Source organism: Tachyglossus aculeatus, chromosome 3 (assembly GCF_015852505.1).
Source record: "Tachyglossus aculeatus isolate mTacAcu1 chromosome 3, mTacAcu1.pri, whole genome shotgun sequence".
NCBI lineage: Eukaryota > Metazoa > Chordata > Mammalia > Monotremata > Tachyglossidae > Tachyglossus > Tachyglossus aculeatus.
The window spans coordinates 31,149,817-31,173,418 of record NC_052068.1 but is presented as its reverse complement, the minus strand read 5'-3'; the positions used below and the strand labels follow the sequence as shown (position 1 = coordinate 31,173,418).

General features: G+C 46.6%; 1 protein-coding gene and 1 non-coding gene across 8 annotated transcripts in view; both read left to right on the top strand.

The window, feature by feature from the left end:
- Positions 1–23,602, top strand: part of DLG5 (discs large MAGUK scaffold protein 5) — a 177,243-nt gene that overhangs the window by 133,117 nt on the left and 20,524 nt on the right. For 3 of the 7 annotated variants that reach the window (XM_038744424.1, XM_038744426.1, XM_038744422.1), the window contains 11 exons: positions 55–1,062; positions 2,219–2,354; positions 5,317–5,461; positions 6,015–6,136; positions 8,902–8,991; positions 14,898–15,066; positions 17,620–17,697; positions 18,441–18,603; positions 19,349–19,482; positions 20,905–21,069; positions 21,885–22,068. In XM_038744424.1, the coding sequence (XP_038600352.1) occupies positions 55–1,062; positions 2,219–2,354; positions 5,317–5,461; positions 6,015–6,136; positions 8,902–8,991; positions 14,898–15,066; positions 17,620–17,697; positions 18,441–18,603; positions 19,349–19,482; positions 20,905–21,069; positions 21,885–22,068 (2,394 nt within the window). The remainder of the gene's footprint in view (positions 1–54; positions 1,063–2,218; positions 2,355–5,316; positions 5,462–6,014; positions 6,137–8,901; positions 8,992–14,897; positions 15,067–17,619; positions 17,698–18,440; positions 18,604–19,348; positions 19,483–20,904; positions 21,070–21,884; positions 22,069–23,602) is intronic. The other 4 variants (XM_038744428.1, XM_038744425.1, XM_038744423.1 and 1 more) reach the window with 3 other exon arrangements.
- On the top strand, positions 6,582–6,720 carry LOC119926187. Its single transcript, XR_005450084.1, has one exon. It is a non-coding gene; the product is annotated as a small nucleolar RNA SNORA7 (small nucleolar RNA).

Below are 23,602 nucleotides of genomic sequence, written 5' to 3'. Positions count from 1 at the left end.
TAATTAGTAGTAATAATTATTGTCATTACTGTTGTTCTCCCCTACCCCTTTGAGGTGTTCCCTCAGAGCTCCTCGTGGAGTGGACAAAACATATTTGAGAACCTCAAGGACTCGGATAAGATGTCCAACTGTAAGGTCCTCGGGTCAGAGGTCCAGGTTCAAAACAAGCGGAACTTGAAGCAACACAATAGCTCCACTCAGACCGACATCTTCAACCCCGACCTGCTAATGGAGGGCAGGAAGGACCCCGGGGACGAGGGCGACGGCGGTTCCTTCTGCGGACATAAGCCCTTCCCTGCAGGCCCTCTGAGCGGAGCGGACCCTCACCGGGGTTGCCACAGCACCTCGGAGCACAGCCTCAGCTCCTTTAGCCCTGACCCCTACGGGGAGCGGGGCTATGGCCTGGTGAACCTGGACAGTCGCGAACTGCCGCCCTTCGAGCCTGCGGTGGCTGGCTGTGTCCTGGCGGAAACTCCACTAGGCAAAGCGGGTCCGGGAGCTAAGCATAGTGGGGGAACCTGGCCCAAGGTCGTGGTCAACATCTCCATGGCAGACACAGAAAAGTTTTCAGTCTACAAGAAACCAAAGCAAAGGAAGTCCATCTTTGACCCCGACACCTTCAAGAGGCCCCAGACACCTCCCAAAGTGGATTTCCTTTCTCCGGGCCCAGGCCCTGCTCACTCCCCGCAGGCCTCAAAGGCAGAAGGGCCTCCTACTCCTCCCACGCCCCCCAAAAGGAGTGACTCCATCAAGTTTAAGCACAGGCAGAAGGCCAGCTCTGCCTCCGAGTCCACCGCGACCACGGGCTCACCCCCTGCCAGCCCTTCGGCTACCCAGCCTCCGGCTGCCCCGCCGGCTCACAGAAGTCGGGGACAAACTGCTGGCCACTTTTACCGGGAGGAGGGAGGGGACTGTGCTCGCCTGGCCGCCAGAGAGTCCTGCGAAGAGGACATTGGCTTCCAGAGAGGGGAGGAGCCAGAGGTGAAACGGCCCCGACCCAAGTCCGCTCCAGCTCTGAGGCACAAACTCACCCCGGTTGTCATTCCTAACCAATCTCTTCAGGTAGAAACTCCATCCTGGGGCTGGGGGGCGGGAGGGACGGTCCCTGCGGGAAAGCACTGGGGGCCAGATATGGCCTCTGTGGCACTTGGAATGAGTGGATAAGGAGCACAGGGAAGAGTTGAAGCAGAATTATTCAACAGGAGTTGACCAGGCCCTATTTTCTGTCAGGAATTGAACCTCCGGTTCGTTGGTGGAGCAGGAAGATGTCATATGCTTCTAACATAGGCAAGTAGTCCCACTTGTAATGATAGAAGTGGAAAGGAGGAGTTGGGAACTGGCATTTGATGACCAGGTGCAATTGGACCCTGAACGCGGTCTTCCAGGTGAGGCGTCCTGACTGTAGATGGGAACGCGGAAGTGATTCTCCGAGATGGCTGAGAAATGTTGGGGAGAACAGGTGCCCTGTGAGGCTGCAGTGTATCGGTCGGCATTGTCTGCGCAGCCTGACAAGTTAGCTGTCTGCTCTCTTAAATATGTAGAAGTATGACCATCAGTTAGCATATATGCAGTGGCGGCAGCAGCAGCACTGGCTGAGAGGACTGAAATGGACGGTCCTTCTGGCAACCTAATGGTCTGGGTTCTAAAATGCACCTGTCCCTTCAGGAAACAGATCCAGATTCTCTGGCTGCTCCTGTGTGCTTGTGCTGTCATTGTTAATGTATGAAAGGCATGATTGGGATTCCAGTTTGGGAGCAGGGCTCTAAGTACACATGGCAAAAAGAGCTGTTTCCATGGCAACTTGCAGCTTCATGTGCCTGGGAACATGGATGAGAAGAAAGCCAAGAATCTTCCGTAAAACTGCTCAGACAGTAGCGAATTTAGAGCGTGCCCCAGAGTGTTGATGACATTTGGCCCAGAAACTACTTTTCAGATTTCCAAATGCCGCCTTAAAACACTAGGTAGGCTAGAGGACCAGAGATACGCTCCTCACTGTTAGGGCAGACATGTTGGGTGATCTGTTGTGTATTCTGACAATACGAGTGCGGTGTTCAAAAATGAAAACCAAGACAAGCAAAAAGAAAAAAAAAAAATCTCTCCCCAGAGTAAAGCACCGTGGTAGAAGCTTCTAACTGTTTTAAAAGTAGAGGAGTAGGTTTGAAACGTGCCTCTAAGATCTCCCAACAGCGGCAGGGCTCCTGTTCGTGTTGGTCCCCAGGTCCAGAAATACACTCCGAATAGTGACGAGCCCCTGCCTCCAGGACTTCAGGAATGGGCCCTCTACTCCCCGTCCAAGCGTCCCACCAGGCACAGTGACAGCTTTACCCCCATATACTCCAGCGCGGGATCTACAGGTGAGCAGCGACGTGAATGTTTGTCTCGGATAATGGCGGGGTCGGAGCGGGAAGGAAAAGCAGCGTGATTCAGTGGAAAGAGCATGGACCTGGGTTCTAATCCTGGCTGTGCCACTTGTCTGCTTTGCGTGACCTTGGGTAAGCCACTTCTAAGCTCATTAAGGGCAGGGAATGTGTCTGCTAATTCTGTTGTATCGTACTGTCCCAGGTGCTTAGTACAGTGCTCTGAACATAGTGCCAGCACTTATAACAGTGTTTACTATAAACACTCAGTAAATTTGATTGATTACAGTGCTCTGCAAATAGCAAGTGCTCCATAAATACCATTGATTGATTCTCTGTGCCTCAGTTCCCTCATGTGTAAAATGGGGATTCGGTGCCTGTTCTCCCTCCAAATTCATTCATTCATTCAATCGTATTTATTGAGGGCTTACTGTGTGCAGGGCACTGTACTAAGCACTTGGGAAGTACAAGTTGGCAACATATAGAGACGGTCCCTACCCAACAGTGGGCTCACAGTCTAGAAGGGGGAGATGGACAACAAAACATATTAACAAAATAAATAGAATAAATATGTACAAGTAAAATAAATAAATAGAGTAATAAATATGTACAAACATATATACATATATACAGGTGCGGTGGGGAGGGGAAGGAGGTAAGGCGGCGGGGATGGGGATGGGGGAGAGGGGGAGAGGAAGAAGGGGGCTTAGTCTGGGAAGGCCTCCTGGAGCCCCATGTGGGACAGGGATTGTATCCAACTTGATTAATGCTGTATCTACCCCAGTGCTTATACAATTAAGGGGGGGAAAATGGGATAAAATCAGCCTTAAGCATTGTGGCTCATAAGCTTTCAGAAAGTCTCATCACTCCTAATTTCTGATTTGCAGAGAATTAGTCTGCATGTTGCAGAAGAGCTTTAACCCTATTACTACCCACAGCTGAATGCTCCTTGGCTGTGCCTAGAGCATTTGAAGAGGTTTAACATGGGCCTTGAAGCAGGATTTCTCAGTGCCACCCTTGGAAAACTTTGACAGACACAAAAAATCATGAGTGAAATGGCAGTCATTCATTCAATCGTATGCATTGAGCACTTACTGTGTGCAGAGCGCTGTACTAAGCTCTTGGAAAGTACAGTTCAGCAACAGAGAGACAGTCCTTGCCCACAATGGGCTCACAGTCTAGAAGAGGGGAGACAGACATCAAAACAAGTAAACAGGCATCAATATAAATAAATAGAATTATATATGCGCATCAAAACAAACAAGCATTAATATAAATAAATAGAATTACAGATATGTACATATTTACATAAGTGCTATGGGGTGGCGGGGGTAGAGCAAAGGGAGCAAGTCGGGGCGATGGGGAGGGAGAGCTGAGGAAAAGGGGGGCTTAGTCCAGGAAGGCTTAGGTGAGCCAGGAGGTGAGTCTTCAGTAGGGCTTTGAAGTGAGGAAGTGTGATTGGCAGATTTGAGGAGGGAGGGCATTCCAGGCCAGAGGTAGGACGTGGGCCAGGGGTCGATGGTGGGACAGGTGAGAACGGGGCACAATGAGAAGATTAGCACCAGAGGAGCGGAGTGTGTGGGCTGGACTGTAGAAGGAGAGAAGGTGGGTGAGGTAGGAGGGGGCACGGTGATGGGGAGCTTTGAAGCCAATAGTGAGGAGTTTTTGCAAGCAGTCAGAGCCAGGCGGAAACAGAGACTGTCAGTGAGAGAAGCTAAGCCATAAAAATGAATAGAAGCTAGAGATGATGTGGTTTTTTTAGAATACTGTCAGTGCTTCATGGACTTCTGATTTTTCTTGACCCAGTTTTTGCAAGGGGTCACCGCTAAATGTGGCAGCTACCTGAACAGCCCCTGACCAAAATTTTGTTTTCGAATCCCCATTGTGGAAAAGTCAGTTTTTAATATCTTCACTCTGGGACCCTGCCAGTGACTCTCATGGACTCCAGCCTTCCCATCACCCCCCTCCAACAGACAAGCTCAGATCTCCATTGCCTCTCTCCCACCTGCCACTTGGCTTTAGAGAAGATCTTAAAGGTGAGGAGAGAGAGGATGCAGGGATGGGCTGTGGTTAGCTTGCTTTTCTAAAAGGAATTCAGTCTGTACATTGGTGGTATTTATTGAGCTCTTACTCTGTGCAGATTACTGTCCTAAGCTCTTGGGAGAGGACAATAGAGTCTGCTGTGATGCTCCTTGCCCTCATGGAGCTTACAGTCTAGACCTTAAAATAAATTAACAGATAGGTGAAGCAGAGGGTACTGATGTACATAAGTGCCAAGGGGGCTGAGGGCAGTGTGGGTGTCAAAATGCTTAAGGGGAATGGACCCAAGTGCATAGGCAACACGAGGGAGGAGTGAATAGGGTGGGAAGATGAGGGTTTAGGAAAGGCCTCTTGGAGGAGATGTGATTTTAGTAGGGTTTTGAAGATGAAGAGAGTGGTAGTCTGTTTTATATAAAGGAGGAGAGGAGCAGTGTGGCTTAGTGGACAGAGCTCAGGCCTGGGAGTCAAAAGGACCTGAGTTCTAATCCCACTTCCACCACATGTCTGCGGTGTAATGTTGGGCAAGCCACTTAATTTCTCTGGGCTTCAGTTCCCTCATCTGTAAAAGGGGGATTACAAGTGTGAGCCCCATGTGGGACAGGGGCCGTGTGCAACCCAATTAATTTGTATCTACCCCAGGAGTTAGTACAGTGTTTGGCACATAGTAAGTGCTTAACAAGTACCATAATGATTCCTCTTATTTTTCCTGGTCTCTTCAGCTCAATCAATCAATCAATCAATCGTATTTATTGAGCGCTTACTGTGTGCAGAGCACACAGATCTCAACTAACAGCCATGTAGAGCTCTGCTGTTCAGGTCTCTCTGGTCCCTCCCCAAGGATATCTCCATTGAAGGAATTCTAACGCAGGTGAAAGGGGCTTTCTTGACTAACGCATATTGTTTGGTGTTCATTGACTAGGTACTGTCCCCCGAAGTTTAGCGCCGTGCCCCGCTGTTACGGCTGTCATGAGAAACCCAATTTATACAGCTTGGAGTCACCGGGTTCACACAAACAACTGCCCATCTGTCGCCAGCCAGATCTGCCATCAGCATTTGCACCCCAGGTACCCGGAAACAGGACCCTTTCCCCTTCCCATAACCCTTTCGATTGGCTGAAGCGGTGATGCCGCTTAAACCAGAAAACCGTTCCACAGTTATTGGTAGTTGAGGTGGACTGGGGATCGTATCTGATAAGAGCTCACAGTGGCTAAACCCGCTTTTGGCAGTAGGGATGGAAGCCTCAGGCCAAAGCAGTTTTCATACCGTGTGTAACTTGGTAGTTCAGTCTTCTGTAGCAGTTGACTTGGGCCCTATGCAGCAGTGACCCCTCAGGGAACAATTTGTACTCTGAGGAACTAAGTGAAAGAAGAACCTGGGTGTTAGGGATAAATTTGCCCCAGAAACCTTCCTGGTAGTTTCCAAGAAAAGAAAAATCCAATTCTCAGCTTGTAGCTTTTTTTTTTTTTTTTTAAATGGTAAGTGTGGGCTTAAATGGGTCCCGGCATTGAGTCCGGAAGTCAGCTAAACCTTCTCTCCAGTGCAAGGATTCCGCCGGGACTCTTGACCCAGACCGCACCTCTCCCTAAGCGCTGTAGCCTACTTTTGGTTTTTATGTAGTCCTCAGCACCAAGGACGCCTGAGTCTGGATCTGAGTCACAAACACTCCAGCGACTACCCGGAAACCACCCGGACAAGAGCGTCTCACGGATCAAACTCCCTACCGTCCAGCGCAAGACTCGGTACGCATGTCTCAGGGAGAGTCGTACCTTTCTCCTCGATAGAGTTTGAAGCAGTGTGGCCTGGTGGAGAGAGCACGGGCCGGAGTCCGAGGACCTGGGTTGCAATCCTGGCTCATTCATTCATTCAATCATATTTATTGAGGGCTTACTGTGTGCAGAGCACTGTACTAAGCGCTTGGGAAGTACAAGTACTCTGCTACTTGTCTGCTGTGTGGGACCTTGGGCAAGTCACTTCACTTCCTCTGGGCTTCAGTTACCTTATCTGTCAAACAGGGATTAGGACTGTGAGCCCCTATGTGGGACATATATGTTAATGGCATTCGTTGAGTGCTTATGTGCCACTAATATAGATATATGTATGTATGCAAGCCTGCGGAGAGATTCTTTTTTTTTTGTATCATTTACATTCCTAGACAATGGGTTTATGAGTTCATACTAGTAGTAAGCCCTCTCAGGGTTACACCTGGAGAGTTTCCAGGACTCTACCAGTCTCAGCTATGGGAGGGAGAGTCAGACAGAGGCCTATCCGTTCCATTCCTAGCTTGGGCAGTGGCTAGCGAGTGGAAGTGGAATCTGCTACAAGTCAAAACTCACCTGTGCTGGGCAGCAGCGGCATGGGAGAGAATCAAGGGCGAAGACTCAAGTTTACTGCGCGGAAGGAGGCAGTGGTAAACCACTTGCAGATTTTTACCAAGAAAACTCTGTGGATACACTACCGGAACGATTGCAGATGGAGGTGGGGCGTTCTGGGAGAGATGTGTCCATGGAGTCGCTATGGGTCGAAGACGACTCGACGGCATAAGACAAGACTAGTAGTAATCATATTTATTAAGTGTTTACTGTATGAGAGCACATTGGGAAAGAATACACAGGTGGGAATGAGACCTGGTCCCTGGCCCTCAGGGGGCTGACAGTCTAGAGTTAAAAGGGCAGAAAGGGGACTGGAGAGATGAAAGCAAACACTAAGGCAGCATGAAGTCTGTGGCTATAGAGCAACATAGTTTCTGGCTCCTCATGGCAACTGCTGCTCATCCTTATTTTCCTGCCGACCCACCCTCCCCAGAAGGTGACGTTAACGTGAATGAAATCAGCATTCTTTCTGCCCTGCACAAACCAACGATCAATCAGGGATGTTTATTAATAAATAATAATGATGGCATTTATTAAGCACTTACTATGTGCAAAGCACTATTCTAAGCGCTGGGGCGGTTACAAAGGTTGTCCCACCAGGGGCTCACAGTCTTCATCCCCATTTTACAGATGAGGGAACTGAGGCACAGAGAAGTGAAGTGACTTGCCCAAAGTTACACAGCGGACAATTGGCGGAACTGGGATTTGAACCCATGACCTCTGACTCCAAAGCCCGGGCTCTTTCCACTGAGCCACGCTGCTTCTCTAAATCATATTGAGTGCTGTACTAGATGCTTGGGAGAGCACAATACAACAGAATTAGCAGACACATTCCCTGCCCACCACGAGCTTACAGGCCTAAAGGGGGAGACACACATTAATATAAATAATTTCTTTGGGTGTTTGTTTACCACATGCAGAGCACTGAGCTAAGCACTGGGGGGAGTACAGTAGAGTAAGTGGAGGCCAAACCTGCTGCGTGGTTCTTTTTGTTTGTTTGTTTTGTTTGTTTTATGGTACTTGTGAAGTGCTTACTATGTGTGAAGCACTGTTCTAAACTCTGGGGAAAGTACAAGTTAATTTGGTCGGATACAATCCCTGTCCAGCATGGGGCTCACAGTCCTATGTAGGAAGGAGAACAGGTATTGAATCTCCATTTTACAGTTAAGGAACCTGAGGCACAGGGGAGTTAAGAGACTTGTGCAAGGTCGCACAGCAAGCAATTGGCAGAGCCGGGATTAGAACTCAGGCCTTCTGACTCCCAGGCACGTGCTCTTTCCAGAAGGTCAGGCTGGTTCTTCTTTGGTATTTGCTATGTACCAGGCACTGTTTTTAGTTCTGGGGTAGATATAAGATAATCAGGTTGGACACAGTCCCAATCCCACATGGGGCTCACAGTCTTAATCCCCATTTTAGAGATGAGGAAACTGAGGCACTGAGGAGTGAAATAATTGCCCAAGGTCACACAACAGGCAAGTGGCAGAGCTGGGACTAGAACCCAGGTCCTTCTGACTCCCGGGCCCATATTCAATCCACTAGGCCATGCTGCTTCTTAGTGTTTCCAAAGCCATTCCAGCCATATTCGCAATTCAAAGCTATTTTCAATTTTATTCTTATCTGCAGCTGCAACATTTGCACACAGCTAACCATGACTTAGCCGCAGATAGGCAACTCTCTCGGGAGTTTGCTGTCTGCCCCCAGAGCTGTCACTCATTTCTGAGCATTAAGTGTAGAAAGTGTCATAAAACACCACCTCGTCTTAAGTTGAATATAAATGTTGGGGCCTCAGGCAGAAAAAACGATTATGGAAGCCATACTAGGTAGCTAGGAAACAAGTTCAGACTTGAAAATGCATTTAAACACACTGGTCCCTAAAGTATTGGATCCTAGAATGTCTTCAACTAGCAGAAGGGAAAATAATTAGTTTCTAATATCCCCCTCATCTCTTCAGAGGCTTCCCAGAGTGATAGTGCGTCATCTGAGTATGACCCAGTTTGCAGTTCTACAGCCGTCTAGGGCCTTGCCAAGTTACAGAGCTGACATGATGGATGCTTGTTTTTTTATTTGTTTTCAACTGGTGCTGGGGGGTGGTTTGTTTCCTTGTGACCTCTGAAGTTGCTGTTCTTATAATACAGGCTCCTCAACGAATTTGCAGTTTAGAACGGAACGCATCAAAATCCCCTTAACGCCAAGATACCCGCGGTCTGTCATGGGCTCTGACCGAGGTAAGGACTCTGCCCCCGACTTATTTTTACTTCCTCTCGGCTTCTGGATACTGGTACTGGTCTCTTAATCACCTTTTATGTCATTCTCAGTCTCTTTTGTGGGCTCCTCCTCCCCTCCCATCCCCTTACTGTAGGGGTTCCTCAAGGGTCAGTTCTTGGTCCCCTTCTGTTCTCTACACTCACTCCCTTAGTGAACTCATCCGCTCCCATGGCTTCAACTCTCATCTCTACGCTGATGACACCCAAATCTACATCTCTGCCCCTGCTCTCTTTCCCTCCCTTCAGGCTCGTGTTTCCTCCTGCCTTCAAGACATCTCCATCTGGATGTCTGCCCGCCATCTAAAACTCAGTATGTCCAAGACTGAACTCCTTATCTTCCCTCCCAACCCCTGCCCTCTCCGTGACTTTCCCATCACTGTTGACGGCACTACCATCCTTCCCATCTCACAAGCCCACAACCTTGGTGTCCCCCTCGACTCCGCTCTCTCATTCAGCCCTAACATCCAATCCGTCACCAAAACCTGCCGGTCTCAGCTCCGCAACATTGCCAGGATCCGCCCTTTCCTTTCCATCCAAACCGCTACCCTGCTGGTTCAATCTCTCATCCTATCCCGACTGGATTACTGTATCAGCCTCCTCTCTGATCTCCCATCCTCCTGTCTCTCCCCTCTTCAATCTATACTTCATACTGCTGCCCGGATCATCTTTGTGCAGAAACGCTCTGGGCATGTTACTCCCCTCCTCAAAAATCTCCAGTGGCTACCAGTCAATCTGCGCATCAGGCAGAAACTCCTCACCCTCGGCTTCAAGGCTGTCCATCCCCTATCCCCCTCCTACCTCACCTCCTTTCTCTCCTTCTCCAGCTCAGCCCGCACCCTCCGCTCCTCTGCTGCTAACCTCCTCACTGTGCCTCGTTCTGTCCTGTCCCACCGTCGACCCCCAACCCACATCCTCCCCCTGGCCTGGAATGCCCTCCCTCCGCACATCCGCCAAGCTAGCTCTCTTCCTCCCTTCAAAGCCCTACTGAGAGCTCACCTCCTCCAGGAGACCTTCCCAGACGGAGCCCCTTCCTTCCTCTCTCCCTCCCCATCCCCCCTTCCTTACCTCCTTCCCCTCCCCACAGCACCTGTTTATGTGTTTGTTCATATTTATTACTCTATTTTACTTGCACATATTTACTATTCTATTTATTTTGTTAATACGTTTTGTTTTGTTGTCTATCTTCCCCTTCAAGACTGTGAGCCTGCTGTTGGGTAGGGACCGTCTCTATATGTTGCCAACTTGTACTTCCCAAGCGCTTAGTACAGTGCTCTGCACACAGTAAGCGCTCAGTAAATATGATTGAATGAAAGTTCCAGGTGATGAGAGCCTCCTGTTTCTCCCCACTCCAGTCCATACTTCACTGTGCTGCCACGATCATTTTACTACAGAAACTTTCAGGACATGTTTCCCCTCTCCTCAGAAAATGCCAGTGGTTGCCCATCCACCTCCACATCAAACAAAAACTCCTCACCACTGGCTTCAAAGCAGTCAATCACCTTGCCGCCTCCTACCTCATCTCACTACTCTCCAACTACAACTCAGCCCACACCCTTCACTCATCTAAAGCTGACCTTCCCACTGTTTCTTGCTCTTGTCTATCTTGCAGCCAACTCCTCACCCACGTCCTGCCTCTCACCTGCAACGCCCTCCCTCCTCCAGATACTCTCCCCCTCTTCAAATCCTTATTGAAGGCACATCTCCTCCAAGAAATCTTCCCTGACTAACCCCCTTCCTCTTTTTCCACTCCCTTTGGCACCACCCTGACTTTCTCCCTTTGAACTTCCTCTCTCCCAACCCTACAGCACTTATGTCCATATCTGTAATTTATATTAATGTCTGTCTCCCTCTCTAGACTGTAAGCTTGTTGGCAGGGAATATGTTGGTTTATTGTTGTATTCTCCCAAGCACTTACTACAGTGCTCTGCACACAGCACTCAACAAATAGGATCGGATGAAAGAATGAATGAATGAATTAGGAAAGTAATCTAAAACCACTTTGCCCAATGCCTCTCAATCTCAAAGAGGTTGTTGTAATATACTCAGAATCAATCAACAGGTGATATATACATACATACATGTATATATATATGTATATAGAGAGAGAGTGTGTGTGTTTACTGTGAACAGAGCACTGTACTAAGCATTCAGGAGAGAAGAGTACAATAGAGTTGGTAGATGTGATCTCTGCCCCGGAAGAGCTCACAGTCTACAGGAAGAGACAGAACTTAAAATAATGTGTGGGTAAGGGAAGTAGTAGAGTTAAAGTCTGTCTACAAAACTGCTGTGTCACTGGGGTGAGTAGAAAAATGCTTAAAGGATTCACTGCCAAGTGCATAGTGGATGCAGAGGAAAGGGCGGATAATAATAATAATGATAATAATGGTATTTATTATGCACTTAACATGTGCCAAGCACCGTTCTTAGCTCTGGGTTAGATAAAAGGTAATCAGATTGTCCCATGTGGGGCTAACAGTCTTAATCCCCATTTTACAGATGAGGTAGCTGAGGCCCAGAGAAGTTAAGTGACTTGCCCAAGGTCACACAGCAGACAGGTGGCAGAGTCAGGATTAGAACCCAGCTCCTTCTGCCTCCCAGGCCTGTGCTCTATTCAGTAGGCCCTGCCGATTCCACTTTCCCCAATTTTGAGGCACTTCACCCTCAGGTGTGGACCCTAACACGTAGAAAATGCTGAACTAGTCCTGCTGTGCATATGTGGAAGTTCCCATACACTTCCCGCTCCTGCCTCAAGCTCCAGCAACCAGTAAGAGCAAACATGGCAGGAAATTGCCATGCCCAGCCAGTCTGCTAAATCCAACTCGACTTGATTACTACAAACGAGAAATTGATGTAATGTGGGATTCTTGAAGAAAGTAACCCCTGCCTTCTTGGAGAATGATTGTACAGTTCGTTGTCGCTCTTCAAAAGGCCAGTTGCAAACTCCCAGAACGTAAGTGTCTTTGAGTGCACGTACAGGCGTTTTGGAGAGCAAGGATGAAGTTAGAATGCTGGTGAGAAAGAGAGAAAAGAGGTTTGGGTCTGACTGACTCTGATTCTGTTTTTTAGGGAGTGGGATTCCAGAATAACCTATGTCAGTACCTTTTGAGGTCCGTCACCGACAGAACTCATGGAGCAGGTCTTAAATGTGAAATTATTCTAGAAACAATATATATGTATATTCAGCTGTCCTCCGTATTTGAAGACACCACCGATTTGTCAGTGCATATGGAGTAGTATAATATTTGTTAAGCGCTTACGATGTGCCAGGCAAGGTACTAAGGGCTGGGGTAGATACAAGATCATCAGATGGAACACAGAGCCCCTCCCACACAGGGTTCACAGTCTTAATTCCCATTTTACAGATGAGGCAACTTGAGCCCCAGAGAAGTGAAGCAACTTGCCCAAAGTTACACATCAGACAAGTGGCAAAGCCAGGATTAGGACCTTCTGATTCCCAGGGTCATTCTCTCTCCACTATGCCGTTTTGCTTCTGCAAGACCATTCATTCAAGTGTAGTTATTGAGTGCTTGCTGCATGCAGAGCACTGCACTAAGCACTTGGGAGAGTACAGTGCAACAATAAACAGACAGAATCCCTGCCCACAATGTGGGATCTACAGCCCTGGCCACATTGTGCACGTAAAGGCCATCCCTAATTGTCATCATGTTTACAGTTTACAGTGCCTGGCGGTGTTTTCTATTTTGCCTCTCTGTCTCTTGTTCTCTGTGAAGCTATCACTCAAAAAGAGGAACTCCTTCCTTGTTAGGAGTGTAGCATAGTGGTTTATCCTTTTTTCAGCTATGACACAGCATTGGCTGACGCTTTGTTTTGCCATGTCCTTAAAGTGTTTCCTCTGCCCTCCTGGCTTTTGCTTTCCCAGCATTAGTGCTCTATGCAGCAGCTGTTCGTGTCTCCTGCTGTCCACCATCCTTCTCACATGTCCCACCCAGCATAGCTCTGTTAAGGAGAGCATAGTTTAGATGTCAGGAGACTTATTGCATTCCCGAACTTCGTTGTTCATGCTCTTGTTTTGCCATTTGAGATTGAGTATGACTCGTTAAAAATGATAATAATTGTGGGAGTGCTTACTATATGCCAGACACTCTACTAAGCACTGGGATGGATACAAGCAAATTGGGTTGGTCCATGTCCCATATGGGGCTCACAGTCTTAATCCCCATTTTACAGATGAGGTAATTAATAATAATAATAATGGCATTTGTTAAGCACTTTCTATGTGCAAAGCACTGTTCTAAGCTCTGGGGAGGTTACAAGGTGATCAGGTTGTCCCACGTGGGGCTCACAGTCTTCATCCCCCTTTTACAGATGAGGTAACTGAGGCATAGAGAAGTTAAGTGACTTGCCCAAGGTCACACAGCCTACAAGTGGCGGAGTGGGATTAGAACCCATGACCTCTGACTCCAAAGCCCGGGCTCTTTCCACTGAGCCACGATGCTTCTCTTTGAGGCCCAGAGAAGGGAGGTGACTTGCCCAAGGTCACACTGCAGACAAGTGGCGGACCTAGGAATAGAACCCAGATCCTTCTGACTCACAGGCCTGTGCTCTATCCATTAGGCTATGCTGCTTCCCATTAATGACATTAATGAAACTGACCAGGGATCTGGTTGAGGCATCTGCATGTTGTCCAGTTCTCAGCCCTTAGCGAAGCCTGGACAGCCCTATTCTATAGCTCTGTAAACTTTTAGTTTCCCTCTGGAGCCTGATACCAAGCAGCCTCCTGACTGTTGTCAGTCTGTCAAAGGATATTTTGTCCTTTTTTTTATAGTAGTTTTTAAGCACTCACTAAGTGTCAAGCACTGTTCTAAGTGCTGAGGTAGATACAAGATATCAAGTCAGACACAGTCCCTGTCTCACATGAGGTTCACAGTATAAATAGAAGGGAGAACTGGTATTGAATCCCCATTTTACAGCCAAGGAAACTGAGGCCACAGAGAAGTTAAGTGGCTTTACCCAAGGTCATGCAGCAAGCCGGTGGAGGAGCTGGGATTAGAAGCCAGGTCCTCTGACTCCCAAGCCCGTGCTCTTTCCGCTAGGCTACGCTTCTTCCCTTCTTGATTCGTTTTGCTTTTTTTTTTATGGCATTTATTAAGCGCTTACTATGTGCAAAGCACTGTTCTAAGCACTGGGGAGGTTACAAGGTGATCAGGTTGACCCATGGGGGCCTCACAGTCTTAATCCCCATTTTACAGATGAGGTAACTGAGGCACAGAGAAGTGAAGTGACTTGCCCAAAGTCACACAGCTGACAACTGGCGGAGCCGGAATTCAAACCCATGAACTCTGACTCCAAAGCCCGTGCTCTTTCCACTGAGCCACGCTGTCTTCCTTGTCTACCATTGCCTCGTTGGTCTCAGTGCTTCCTAGATAACAGTATTCTGTGACAACGTGTAGCTCCGTGTGGCCAACTTAAGTTTTGGATTGTGTATTTGACTTCCCTGCTGCAGGCTAATGCAACAGCTGGGTTTTCTTTAGCCTGCTCATCAACCTGAAATGCCCAGCTGATTTAGTAAAGAAAGCAGTTTGAAATCATTTGCATTATTTTTTTAGCAGGTGGGCCTCCAGGGTGCCATCATTTGCACATCACAATTCTGCAGTGATTTTGCTGGCGCTTTCAACTCTTTCAATTTGGAAGAGCTTCCCAGAGGAGCCCAAGCATTTCCTAACCTCTAGGTCTCTCGTGGCGTCTCGTTGCGTGGTGGTGTAGAAGACGTTGATCAGGACCGGGCCCGCTCCACGTCTCCGCTTTACTCCACCGACAGTGTAGCGTGGATCAGAGTGGGGGCTCCGGCCCGGTCAGCCGGGCCCTCGTGAAGCTGATGGGGACACCTTCTTTCTGAATCTCTGCAGGTTCATTGTCACATTCCGAGTGTAGCAGCCCCAACCTCATCACTCCTCCACAGTCGCCTCTGAACCTAGAAACCTCATCCTTTGCCAGCAGCCAGTCTCAGAACTCTCTTTCCACGTTACCACGAATCTCCATCAGTCCGGTGTCCGTCGGAGAGCGGAGGAAAGATAGGTAAGTGCCCCACTGACTTTGGGTTTTCTTTAGAAAATAATAATAATAATAGCGGTATTTAAGTGCTTACTATGTGCTAGGCACCATATGAAGTGTCAGGATACAGTCCCTGGCCCACCACAGGGACTGTGAATGGGGACTCACAGTCTTAAACCCTATTTTACAGATGAGGTAACTGAGTCACTGAGAAATGGTCACATAGACAGGTGGCAGAGCTGGGTTTAGGATCCCTGTCCTTCTGATTTACTCAATCATATTTATTGAGGACTTACTGTGTGCAAAGCACTGTACTAAGAGCTTGGGAGAGTACAGTATAACAACAGACACATTCCTGCCCACAGCAAGCTCACAATCTAGAGAGGGAGACAGACATTAATATATATAAATAAATAGATAATAAATTACAGATTATATATGGTTATATACAGATGTGCTGATTCCCAGGCCCCTGCTCTATCACTAACAACGATATTTGTTAAATACGTACTGTGCGTCCAGCTCTATCCTAAGCACTGGGGTATGTAGATCCACTAGATGCAGAGTGGATGCAGTACCTACCCTACATGGGTGAACAGTCTAAGTAGGAGGGTGAACAGATTATTGAACCCCCATTTTGCAGATGAGGAAAGTGAGATGCTTTCGGTCTTTGAGTCGACCGAGTAGTGTTAGAAGAGTGTCAAGGTACCTAATTTTGATCTCCCCCATGGGTGTGTCCGCCCAGAAGATTAGATTTGTGGCACTGCCAAATCGAGCCTTGCCTTCATTTAGCACAGTTATTTTGAAACTTAGAAATAGAGCGGACGATGCTTCAAGATCATTTGATCCTGTCCACTGCCTCGTCGAACAGGAATTATTCAGTCTAAACCAGTTCTTTTAGGAGTAGGGCCAATGTAAAGTCAGTAATCTTTTAAAGGAGACTTTCTCTGCTTCTTTATTAAACTGCACCACTGTTCCGCTCACCTAACAGTCAAAAAGTAGCTGGTAAATTGATTTTAAATTCAGTGGTATTTATGCTCAAAATTCAGGTCAACTTTAGCAAAAATTATCATAGCAAAAGCGATCTTTTATATAATGAGGCTATGTGCCCTATCTTCTCTGTTGTCCACCCAGAAAACTTTTCCCTGAATAGAGAATTTGGCTGTTTTAGTGATTTATTAGATTGTAGTCCCTCTGTCGCATATTTTCATCCAAGGTTTCAATTTGGACCCATGCTTGCTGGATCCAAACCCAATTTTTAGGTCTAAAATAGAACCCCACTAATTTGGAGTTTGTGATGATTGGCCCTCCCTGCTTCTTCCTCTTGCCTCCTCTGTTGCTGCAGGAGGAAAATTCAACTTGATGGGAAGGCAGGAAGCTTCAGGCCTGCACTAGGGTATATGCAGCGTCCATAAAACTGTAAGCAGCAGGAAGGATCCCGAAGTTGCAAGGGAAGGGAGGCGTTTCCTGAATTTAAGGAACCTGACTGATACAGTCACCTGGAAGCTAAACCTGAATTTAGCACTTATATGGAGATATACAGGTTTTGGAGTTTTTGTTTTTTGTTTTAAATGGTATTTTCTGGTGGTATGTGCCAGGCACTGTACAAAGTGCTGGGTAATCAGTTTGGACAGAGTGCATGTCCCACCTGGAGCTCCCAATCTTAATCCCCATTTTACAGATGAGGTAATAAGTGCAGAGAAATTAAGTGACTTGCTCAATGTCACGTAGCAGAGCCGGGATAAGCACCCAAGTCCTCTGACTGCTAGGCCCGTGCTCTTTCCACTAAGCCATGCTAGTTGATTTGCATCCAACAGTAGGATAGCAAAGAGCCAATTTAAAATTTACTCCACAATTCAGATGCTTTCCTGCTTCAACTGGCATTTCCCATTTAATCTGGATTAGTGAAGTTTTACAATCTTTGTATTTTTAATGTGAATTGTATGTCTGCATAAAACTATAATGGGTCAAGTCTGTGGCTTGGAATGGAAGAAAATAAGAGGTGGTCCACATATTTCAAAAGAAAACTCTTTGCAGGCCAATTTACAGGAATCAATAAATCAGTCAGTGGTATTTACTGAGCACTTACTATGTGCTGAGCACTGTATGAAGAACTTGGGAGAGTACAATTCAACAGAGTTAGCAGATATTTTCCCTGCCCATAATGAGCTTACACTCTAGAGAATGAGTTTACAGTCTAAAGACTAGAGGAAGACGGTCCCTTTACTTTTTTACTTTCTTGAAGCCTCAGATCAGTTTTTTTTTTGCCGGACTGCCACGTAGGCTCGGGATGAGTTAATAGTAGAGTAGTGACAAATATCCAAAAGCAAATATCTTCACTGTGCTACCTTCCCTTAAGAATATTTCTCGATTGTCTCCTCAATTAGTAATACTTTGTGTCTGTTGTGTTCTGAGCGTTGTACTAAGTACCTGGGAGTGTACAGTAGAATTAGCTGAGGTGAATCCCTCCCTCAAGGATTTTACAGTCTCCTCCTGTTGCATTTTGTTGGTGTTTGTTGCTTTTTGTCTTCCTACTCTAAGTGTGTTCTTCTCTCCTGAATCTTTTCCATCTTCCAGATATCTGTTCCATAATAGGTCTTTTCTGAGAATTCCTGGGGCTCCTAGGCCTAGGTTCTCCTCACTAAGGAGTTTGAGGTTGGCCTGATATAAGGTTGTCCTTCTCGAGCAGTATTGCTTATCTTGTGCGGTTTTACATGTTGGGATAATTTCCCCCAGGAGAATTTGCATGTTGTTCTACCAACCTGCAAAACTGCTCCTCGTAAATGGCTTGGGTTTGCAGTCGCTTTAGCTCTCATCACTGATTTGCATTGCCCTGCGTAGATGCTAACTATAAAAACTGATACCCAAACTGTTGTCTTTTGGTTGACCTTGTCCCGAAAATAACATATTTTCAGTGGGTATTGGAACACCCAACCTTTAGAAATGATATGTCAGGCATTCTTTCAAATTTTGGGCGATAAAGTTCATATTATGTACAGCAACTGCTTGCTTATATAATATGGATTCAGTGTTTCCTTCTTATCCCTATCAGTGTTTATAATTCCCATTGGCAATGCCTTTATTTCTACATTTTATTTGCCTACTCCATGTCGTTATGATTATTTTTGTATTTTTCACTGGGGAGGGAGTACCATTTTTATATTGCATGATGTCTGGGAATGTGTACTGTTTGTTATAACAGGAATGTTTTATTGGGTTTTCATCGTTCTGTTCAATTTTCATATAATAAATGTCTTTGAAGAGGATTTTGTGTTATCACTGAGGTCTTGGGATGTTCATCTGGTGTACATTGATGCATGTTGTATCTGTATCTTTGTTCTTCCACAAAACCTGCCGTATGAAGTGACTCCTTTTTTAACCATTTTTTCCTTTTTAAGGCCCTACATGGAAGAGCCTCGTCATGTGAAAGTGCAGAAGGGCTCTGAGCCACTGGGGATTTCCATTGTGAGTGGGGAAAATGGAGGAATCTTCGTTTCCAAAGTAACTGGCGGAAGCATTGCTCATCAAGCAGGTCTCGAGTATGGTGATCAGTTGCTAGAGGTAAACGTCCTGTGGAAAAGGTGCCACAAAGTTGGCTGAATTGCTCTTCTGATTGTTCGTAAAGGAAATCATCGATCTTCTCAAAAGTCTTTTGTTATAGCATTGTTAAAATTTCAGGTAGAATTTATGAGACTGCTGCATTCTTGGCAGCCACCCTTTCGATGGACAGGAAGTGATCATGGAGACCAGTCTTTCGTTATGTCCATTCATTCATTCAATCGTATTTATTGAGCGCTTACTGTGTAGTTTTGCTTTAGCCTTTTCAGTAGTTAAAAGGTTGTGGAGTAACATTATGCACTTGGGAAAGAGCTGCAGATTTTAGAAAACTTTGGTTAGTATAGGACCCTTCTAAGTCAGCCAGGAGTACTAATGCTAACCTCATTGTGGGCAGGGAATGTGTCTATTTACTGTTATATTGCACTCTCCGAAGTGCTTAATACAGTGCTCAGCACACAGTAAGCGCTCAACAGATGCGATTGAATGAATAATGAGTTTCAGATTTGTGGTGGGTAAATTGCCAGATTTAGCAGTCCTTTACATGTATATCTGGAGAACCCACATTTCCCCCTTTTCTCATCCCCAGGCTTCCTCTTTATAGTATATCATGGACGATAGTTGCCACTCCCCTTTGTCCACTTAAAGACAATCAGCCCTCCTGTCTCTCCTCAGATTTCCCCAATGTCACCGTGACCTCCTCAGCCTCCCCACCCTGCAAAGATAAAGAGTCTTTTTGTGTATTTCTTAGTTTAACGGCATAAACCTGAGGAACGCGACGGAGCAGCAAGCACGCTTAATCATCGGGCAGCAGTGCGACACCATCACTATCCTGGCTCAGTATAACCCGCACATGTACCAACTGGGCAATCACTCCCGGTCCAGGTGAGTTCGTTAGACATTTGAAAACTGGCTTTAATAATAATAATCATGGCATTTATTAAGCGCTTACTGTATACAAACCACTGTTCTAAGCACAGGGGACGTTACAAGGTGATCAGGTTGTCAGGAGCCCCCACAGGGGCTTTAGGATGTGAACCATCCGGCCAGGGACCTGGGACTACGGGGTGATGGGGAAATGTGATGAGGAAGATTTTCTGTCCCCTTTTCACTGAGAAGCACTGCTTTCTCCATGCCAGTTGTTCTTCATTCCCCTTGCGGGTCTGAAATTGAGCCTTCCAGAAGGCGGTGATTTGGGATTTGGAAGCCGGTGGGTAGTGTTTCCCATTGGGCAGGGAAAATGAGAGAACATCGTCTGCATCAAGCCGTGATCTTACGACCAGGGGAGTTGTAGAAGCAAGCAGCATGGGATTTGAGACTGTGAGCCCCACATGGGACAGGGACTATGTCCAACCAGATTTGCTTGAATCCACCCCAGTACTTAGTACAGTGCCTGGCACATGGTAAGCACTTAACAAATAACACAATTATCATTATTATTATTATTATTATGGTTATTAGTAGTAAACCAAGTGTTGGTGATTTGAGGGGTGTTGCATTGTCCCAGAGATAATTTCAGTGCTCCATTATTTGAGGAGTTTCTTTTGGGGTCTTTGCTGGGTTTCAAGTGGACTCTATCCTGCACTCAAAAAGTTTATGTTTTCTAAAAAAAGAGATCTTAGTCCTAGTCTACAGCTGAAGTTGGGATATGCCCAGGTGAGGAGAATAATAATAATAATAATGATAACAATAATAACAACAAATTTAATACTTGCAGAGTGCTTACTATGGGCTTTGCTTTGCACACAATAAGTGCTTAATAAATATGATTGAATGAATGAACCAAGCACTGTATTAAGCTCTGGTTGAGACAAGATAATAAGAAGCTTTTAAAGTACTTCTGTAAAATGGGAATTAAATCGTCCTCTCTCCAATTTTGACTGAGCCCCATTGTGGGACAGGGCCTGTGTCTAACCTAATAATAATAACTGTGGCATTTGTTAAGCACTTACTATGTGCCCAGCTGTACTTAGCACTGGGTGGATACAAGCAAGTCAGGTGGGATGCAGTCCTTGTCCCACATGTGGCTCTTAGTCGCAATCCCCATTTTCCAGATAAGGAAACTGAGGTCCAGAGAAGTGAAGTTACTTGCCCAAGGTCACCCAACAGATAAGTGGCAGTGGCAGGATTAGAACCCATGACCTTCTGACCGTCAGGCCTATCCTCTATCCACTAGACCATGCTGCTTCTCTTATAAACCTGATAAACTTGTATCTACCCCAGCGCTTGACACATAGTAAGCACTTAGCAAATACCATTAAAAACAAATTAAAAAGACCCCAATCTTCTACATTTGTTCCCCGCCAGTTCCCGCCTGGAGCCTGGAAGCAACCATCCCACCCCCCAGGGCAGTGGGGCCGCCACCCCGGACAGCCACTCTGTCATCGACACAGTGAGCGAGCAGGACGAGGGGACAATGACCCCGCCATCCAAGCAGACCACCCCCACCACCAGCCCCAGGAATTCCATCAGGTTAGCAGCTGTTTCCTTCTACGTCCTGGACTAAGCCTTATCTCCTTATCTCCCACTCTCTTCTGAATCACCCTGACTTGCTCTCTTTCCCCTTCCCCGCCCCCAGCCCACATCACTTAATATACATATCTGTAATTTTATTTATTTGTATTGATGTCTTTCTCCTCACCTCTAGACTGTCTAAGCTTGTTATGGGCAGGGAATGTCACTGTTTTTGCTATGCTGTACTTTCTCAAACACACAGTACACTGCACACAGTGATGCTCAATAAATACCATTGAATGAGTGAATCAATGACAGCAGAGGCAGGTTCAAAAACCTCAGTGAATTGAAGTTGAATTTAAAGGCTAAGTGCCTTCAACATAACACATTAGGATGAGGACTTCCCTGACTAAGCTATTGTTTCCTCTTTTCCCATTCTTTTCCGCATCACCCTGATTTTCTGCCTCTATTCACCCCTCCCGTAGCCCCACAGCACTTATGTACAGATCCGTAATTTATTTCTTTATATTAATGTCTGTCTCCCCCTCTAGACCAAGCTCATTGTGGACAGGGAATGTGTCTACCGACTCTGTTGTGTTGTACTCTCTGAAGCTCTTAGTGTAGTGCTCTGCACATAGTATGTGCTCAATAACTATAATTGATTGATCTGATATCTGCTTTGAAAGATTTGGGGGGAAAATGGGTCTCCATGTGTTGGCAAGAGGCAGGAGAGGGACTGGAGACGACTGTGAAGCCTCAGTTTTAGTTGATAGACCTGGTTATCGTTTCTCCCAAAGTAATTTCTTTCTCCCTTCCCTCTCTCACCGGCAAAGGGTTCCCGTGGATGCCAACAGAAGGACTGTCGAGCCACGAACGGTCGTCATCAGAAAATCCCAGGTGGAACTTGGGATCCAGATCTGTGGGGGGAACCTGTACGGGGTGTATGTGGCCGACCTCGAAGATGACAGTCCTGCCAAGGGACCTGATGGACTCGTGCCTGGAGACCTCATTCTCGAGGTGAAGACCTCAAGTTGATGAGCTGCTAGACAAGAAACCCTTCAAATCCATAGATCCTGTCTATTGGTCACTTAGATCCTTGGTCAGGTCGACTTTGAGGAGAACAAATTTATTTCAAAGCAAGTGGCAAACCAGTTGCCCGCTTACATTTTTTTTAAAGAGCAGAAATCATGTCAGCTTGACCATAGCCCCTCTGTACTGTGTAAATTTGGCTTTTTTTTTGTTTATTTGTTTGTTTTCTTAATGGTATTTGTTAAGTGATTACGCCAGGCTCTGTTCTAAGTGCTGGGGCAGATACGCGGTAGGTTAGACACAGTGCTTGTCCCATATGGGGCTCATAGTCCAAGTAAGAGGGAGAACAGCTTTTGAATCCCCATTTTACAGAAGAGGTAACTGAGACATAGAGAACTTGCCCGAGGTCACACAGCAAAGCAGCGGAGCCGGGATTAGAACCCAGATCCTCTGACTCCCAGGCTCTATCCACTAGGCTGTGCTGCTGCTGCTTGTACCTGTAGATTGTTTTCCCTCTCAGCTCCCCTGCCCATCCCACTGCAGGGTGTGTGGATTTCTCTTCTCAGGCCAGAGAAGGGTTTGGGTCCGTACCTGGTGGCCACTGTTTCCCGATAGACTATTTCAGTAGATAGCTCGGTTGTAGCCCCGGCATCACACTGGGGAAGGTGTGGATGGGCCGTGCAGATGAGATGTAGCAGATTTCATTCCCCTAGTCCAGCTTTTTCGAGCTCACTCCAGGAACCCTGGCCTCTCGTGATGGAGCATCTCAGGGTTTGTCCCTTGCTCCCTTAATAAGTTGGGAGGTCTTCATCAGTTAGTCAGTTGGATTTATTGTGCACTTACTGTGTGCCAAGCACTGTATTAAGCAACTGGGAGAGTACAGTGTAACAGACACATTCCCTGCTCACAATGAGCTTACAGCCTAGATAATAATAATAAAAATAATGATGGTATTTTTTAAGCGCATACTATGTGCAAAGCACTGTTCTCAACACTGGGGAGTTTACAAGGTGATCAGGTTGTCTCACGGGGGGCTCACAGTTTTAATCCCCATTTTACAGATGAGGTAACTGAGGCACAGAGAAGTTAAGTGACTTGCCCAAAGTCACACAGCTGACAGTTGGCAGAGCTAGAATTTGAGGAGTCTAAGGCTTCAGAGACTAGGACTGAAGCAGCATGACTTAATGGATAGAGCACGGACCTGGGATTCATAAGGACCTGGGTTCTAATCCTGGCTCCACCACTTATCTACTGCGTGACCTTGGGCAAATCGCTTAACTTCTCTGGGCCTGAGTTACCTCATCTACAAAATGAGAATTAGGACTGTGAGTCCCATATGGGACAGGGATGGTGTCCACCCCGATTAGCTTGTGTCTACTCCAGAGCTTAGTACAGTCCCTGGCAGATAGCACTTAAATACCATTAAAAAAAAAAATGGGGCTCACAGATTGAGGAGGAAGGAGGCCAGGTATTGAGTCCCCATTTGACAGTTAATGAAATTGAAGCCCAGAAAAGCTAAGTG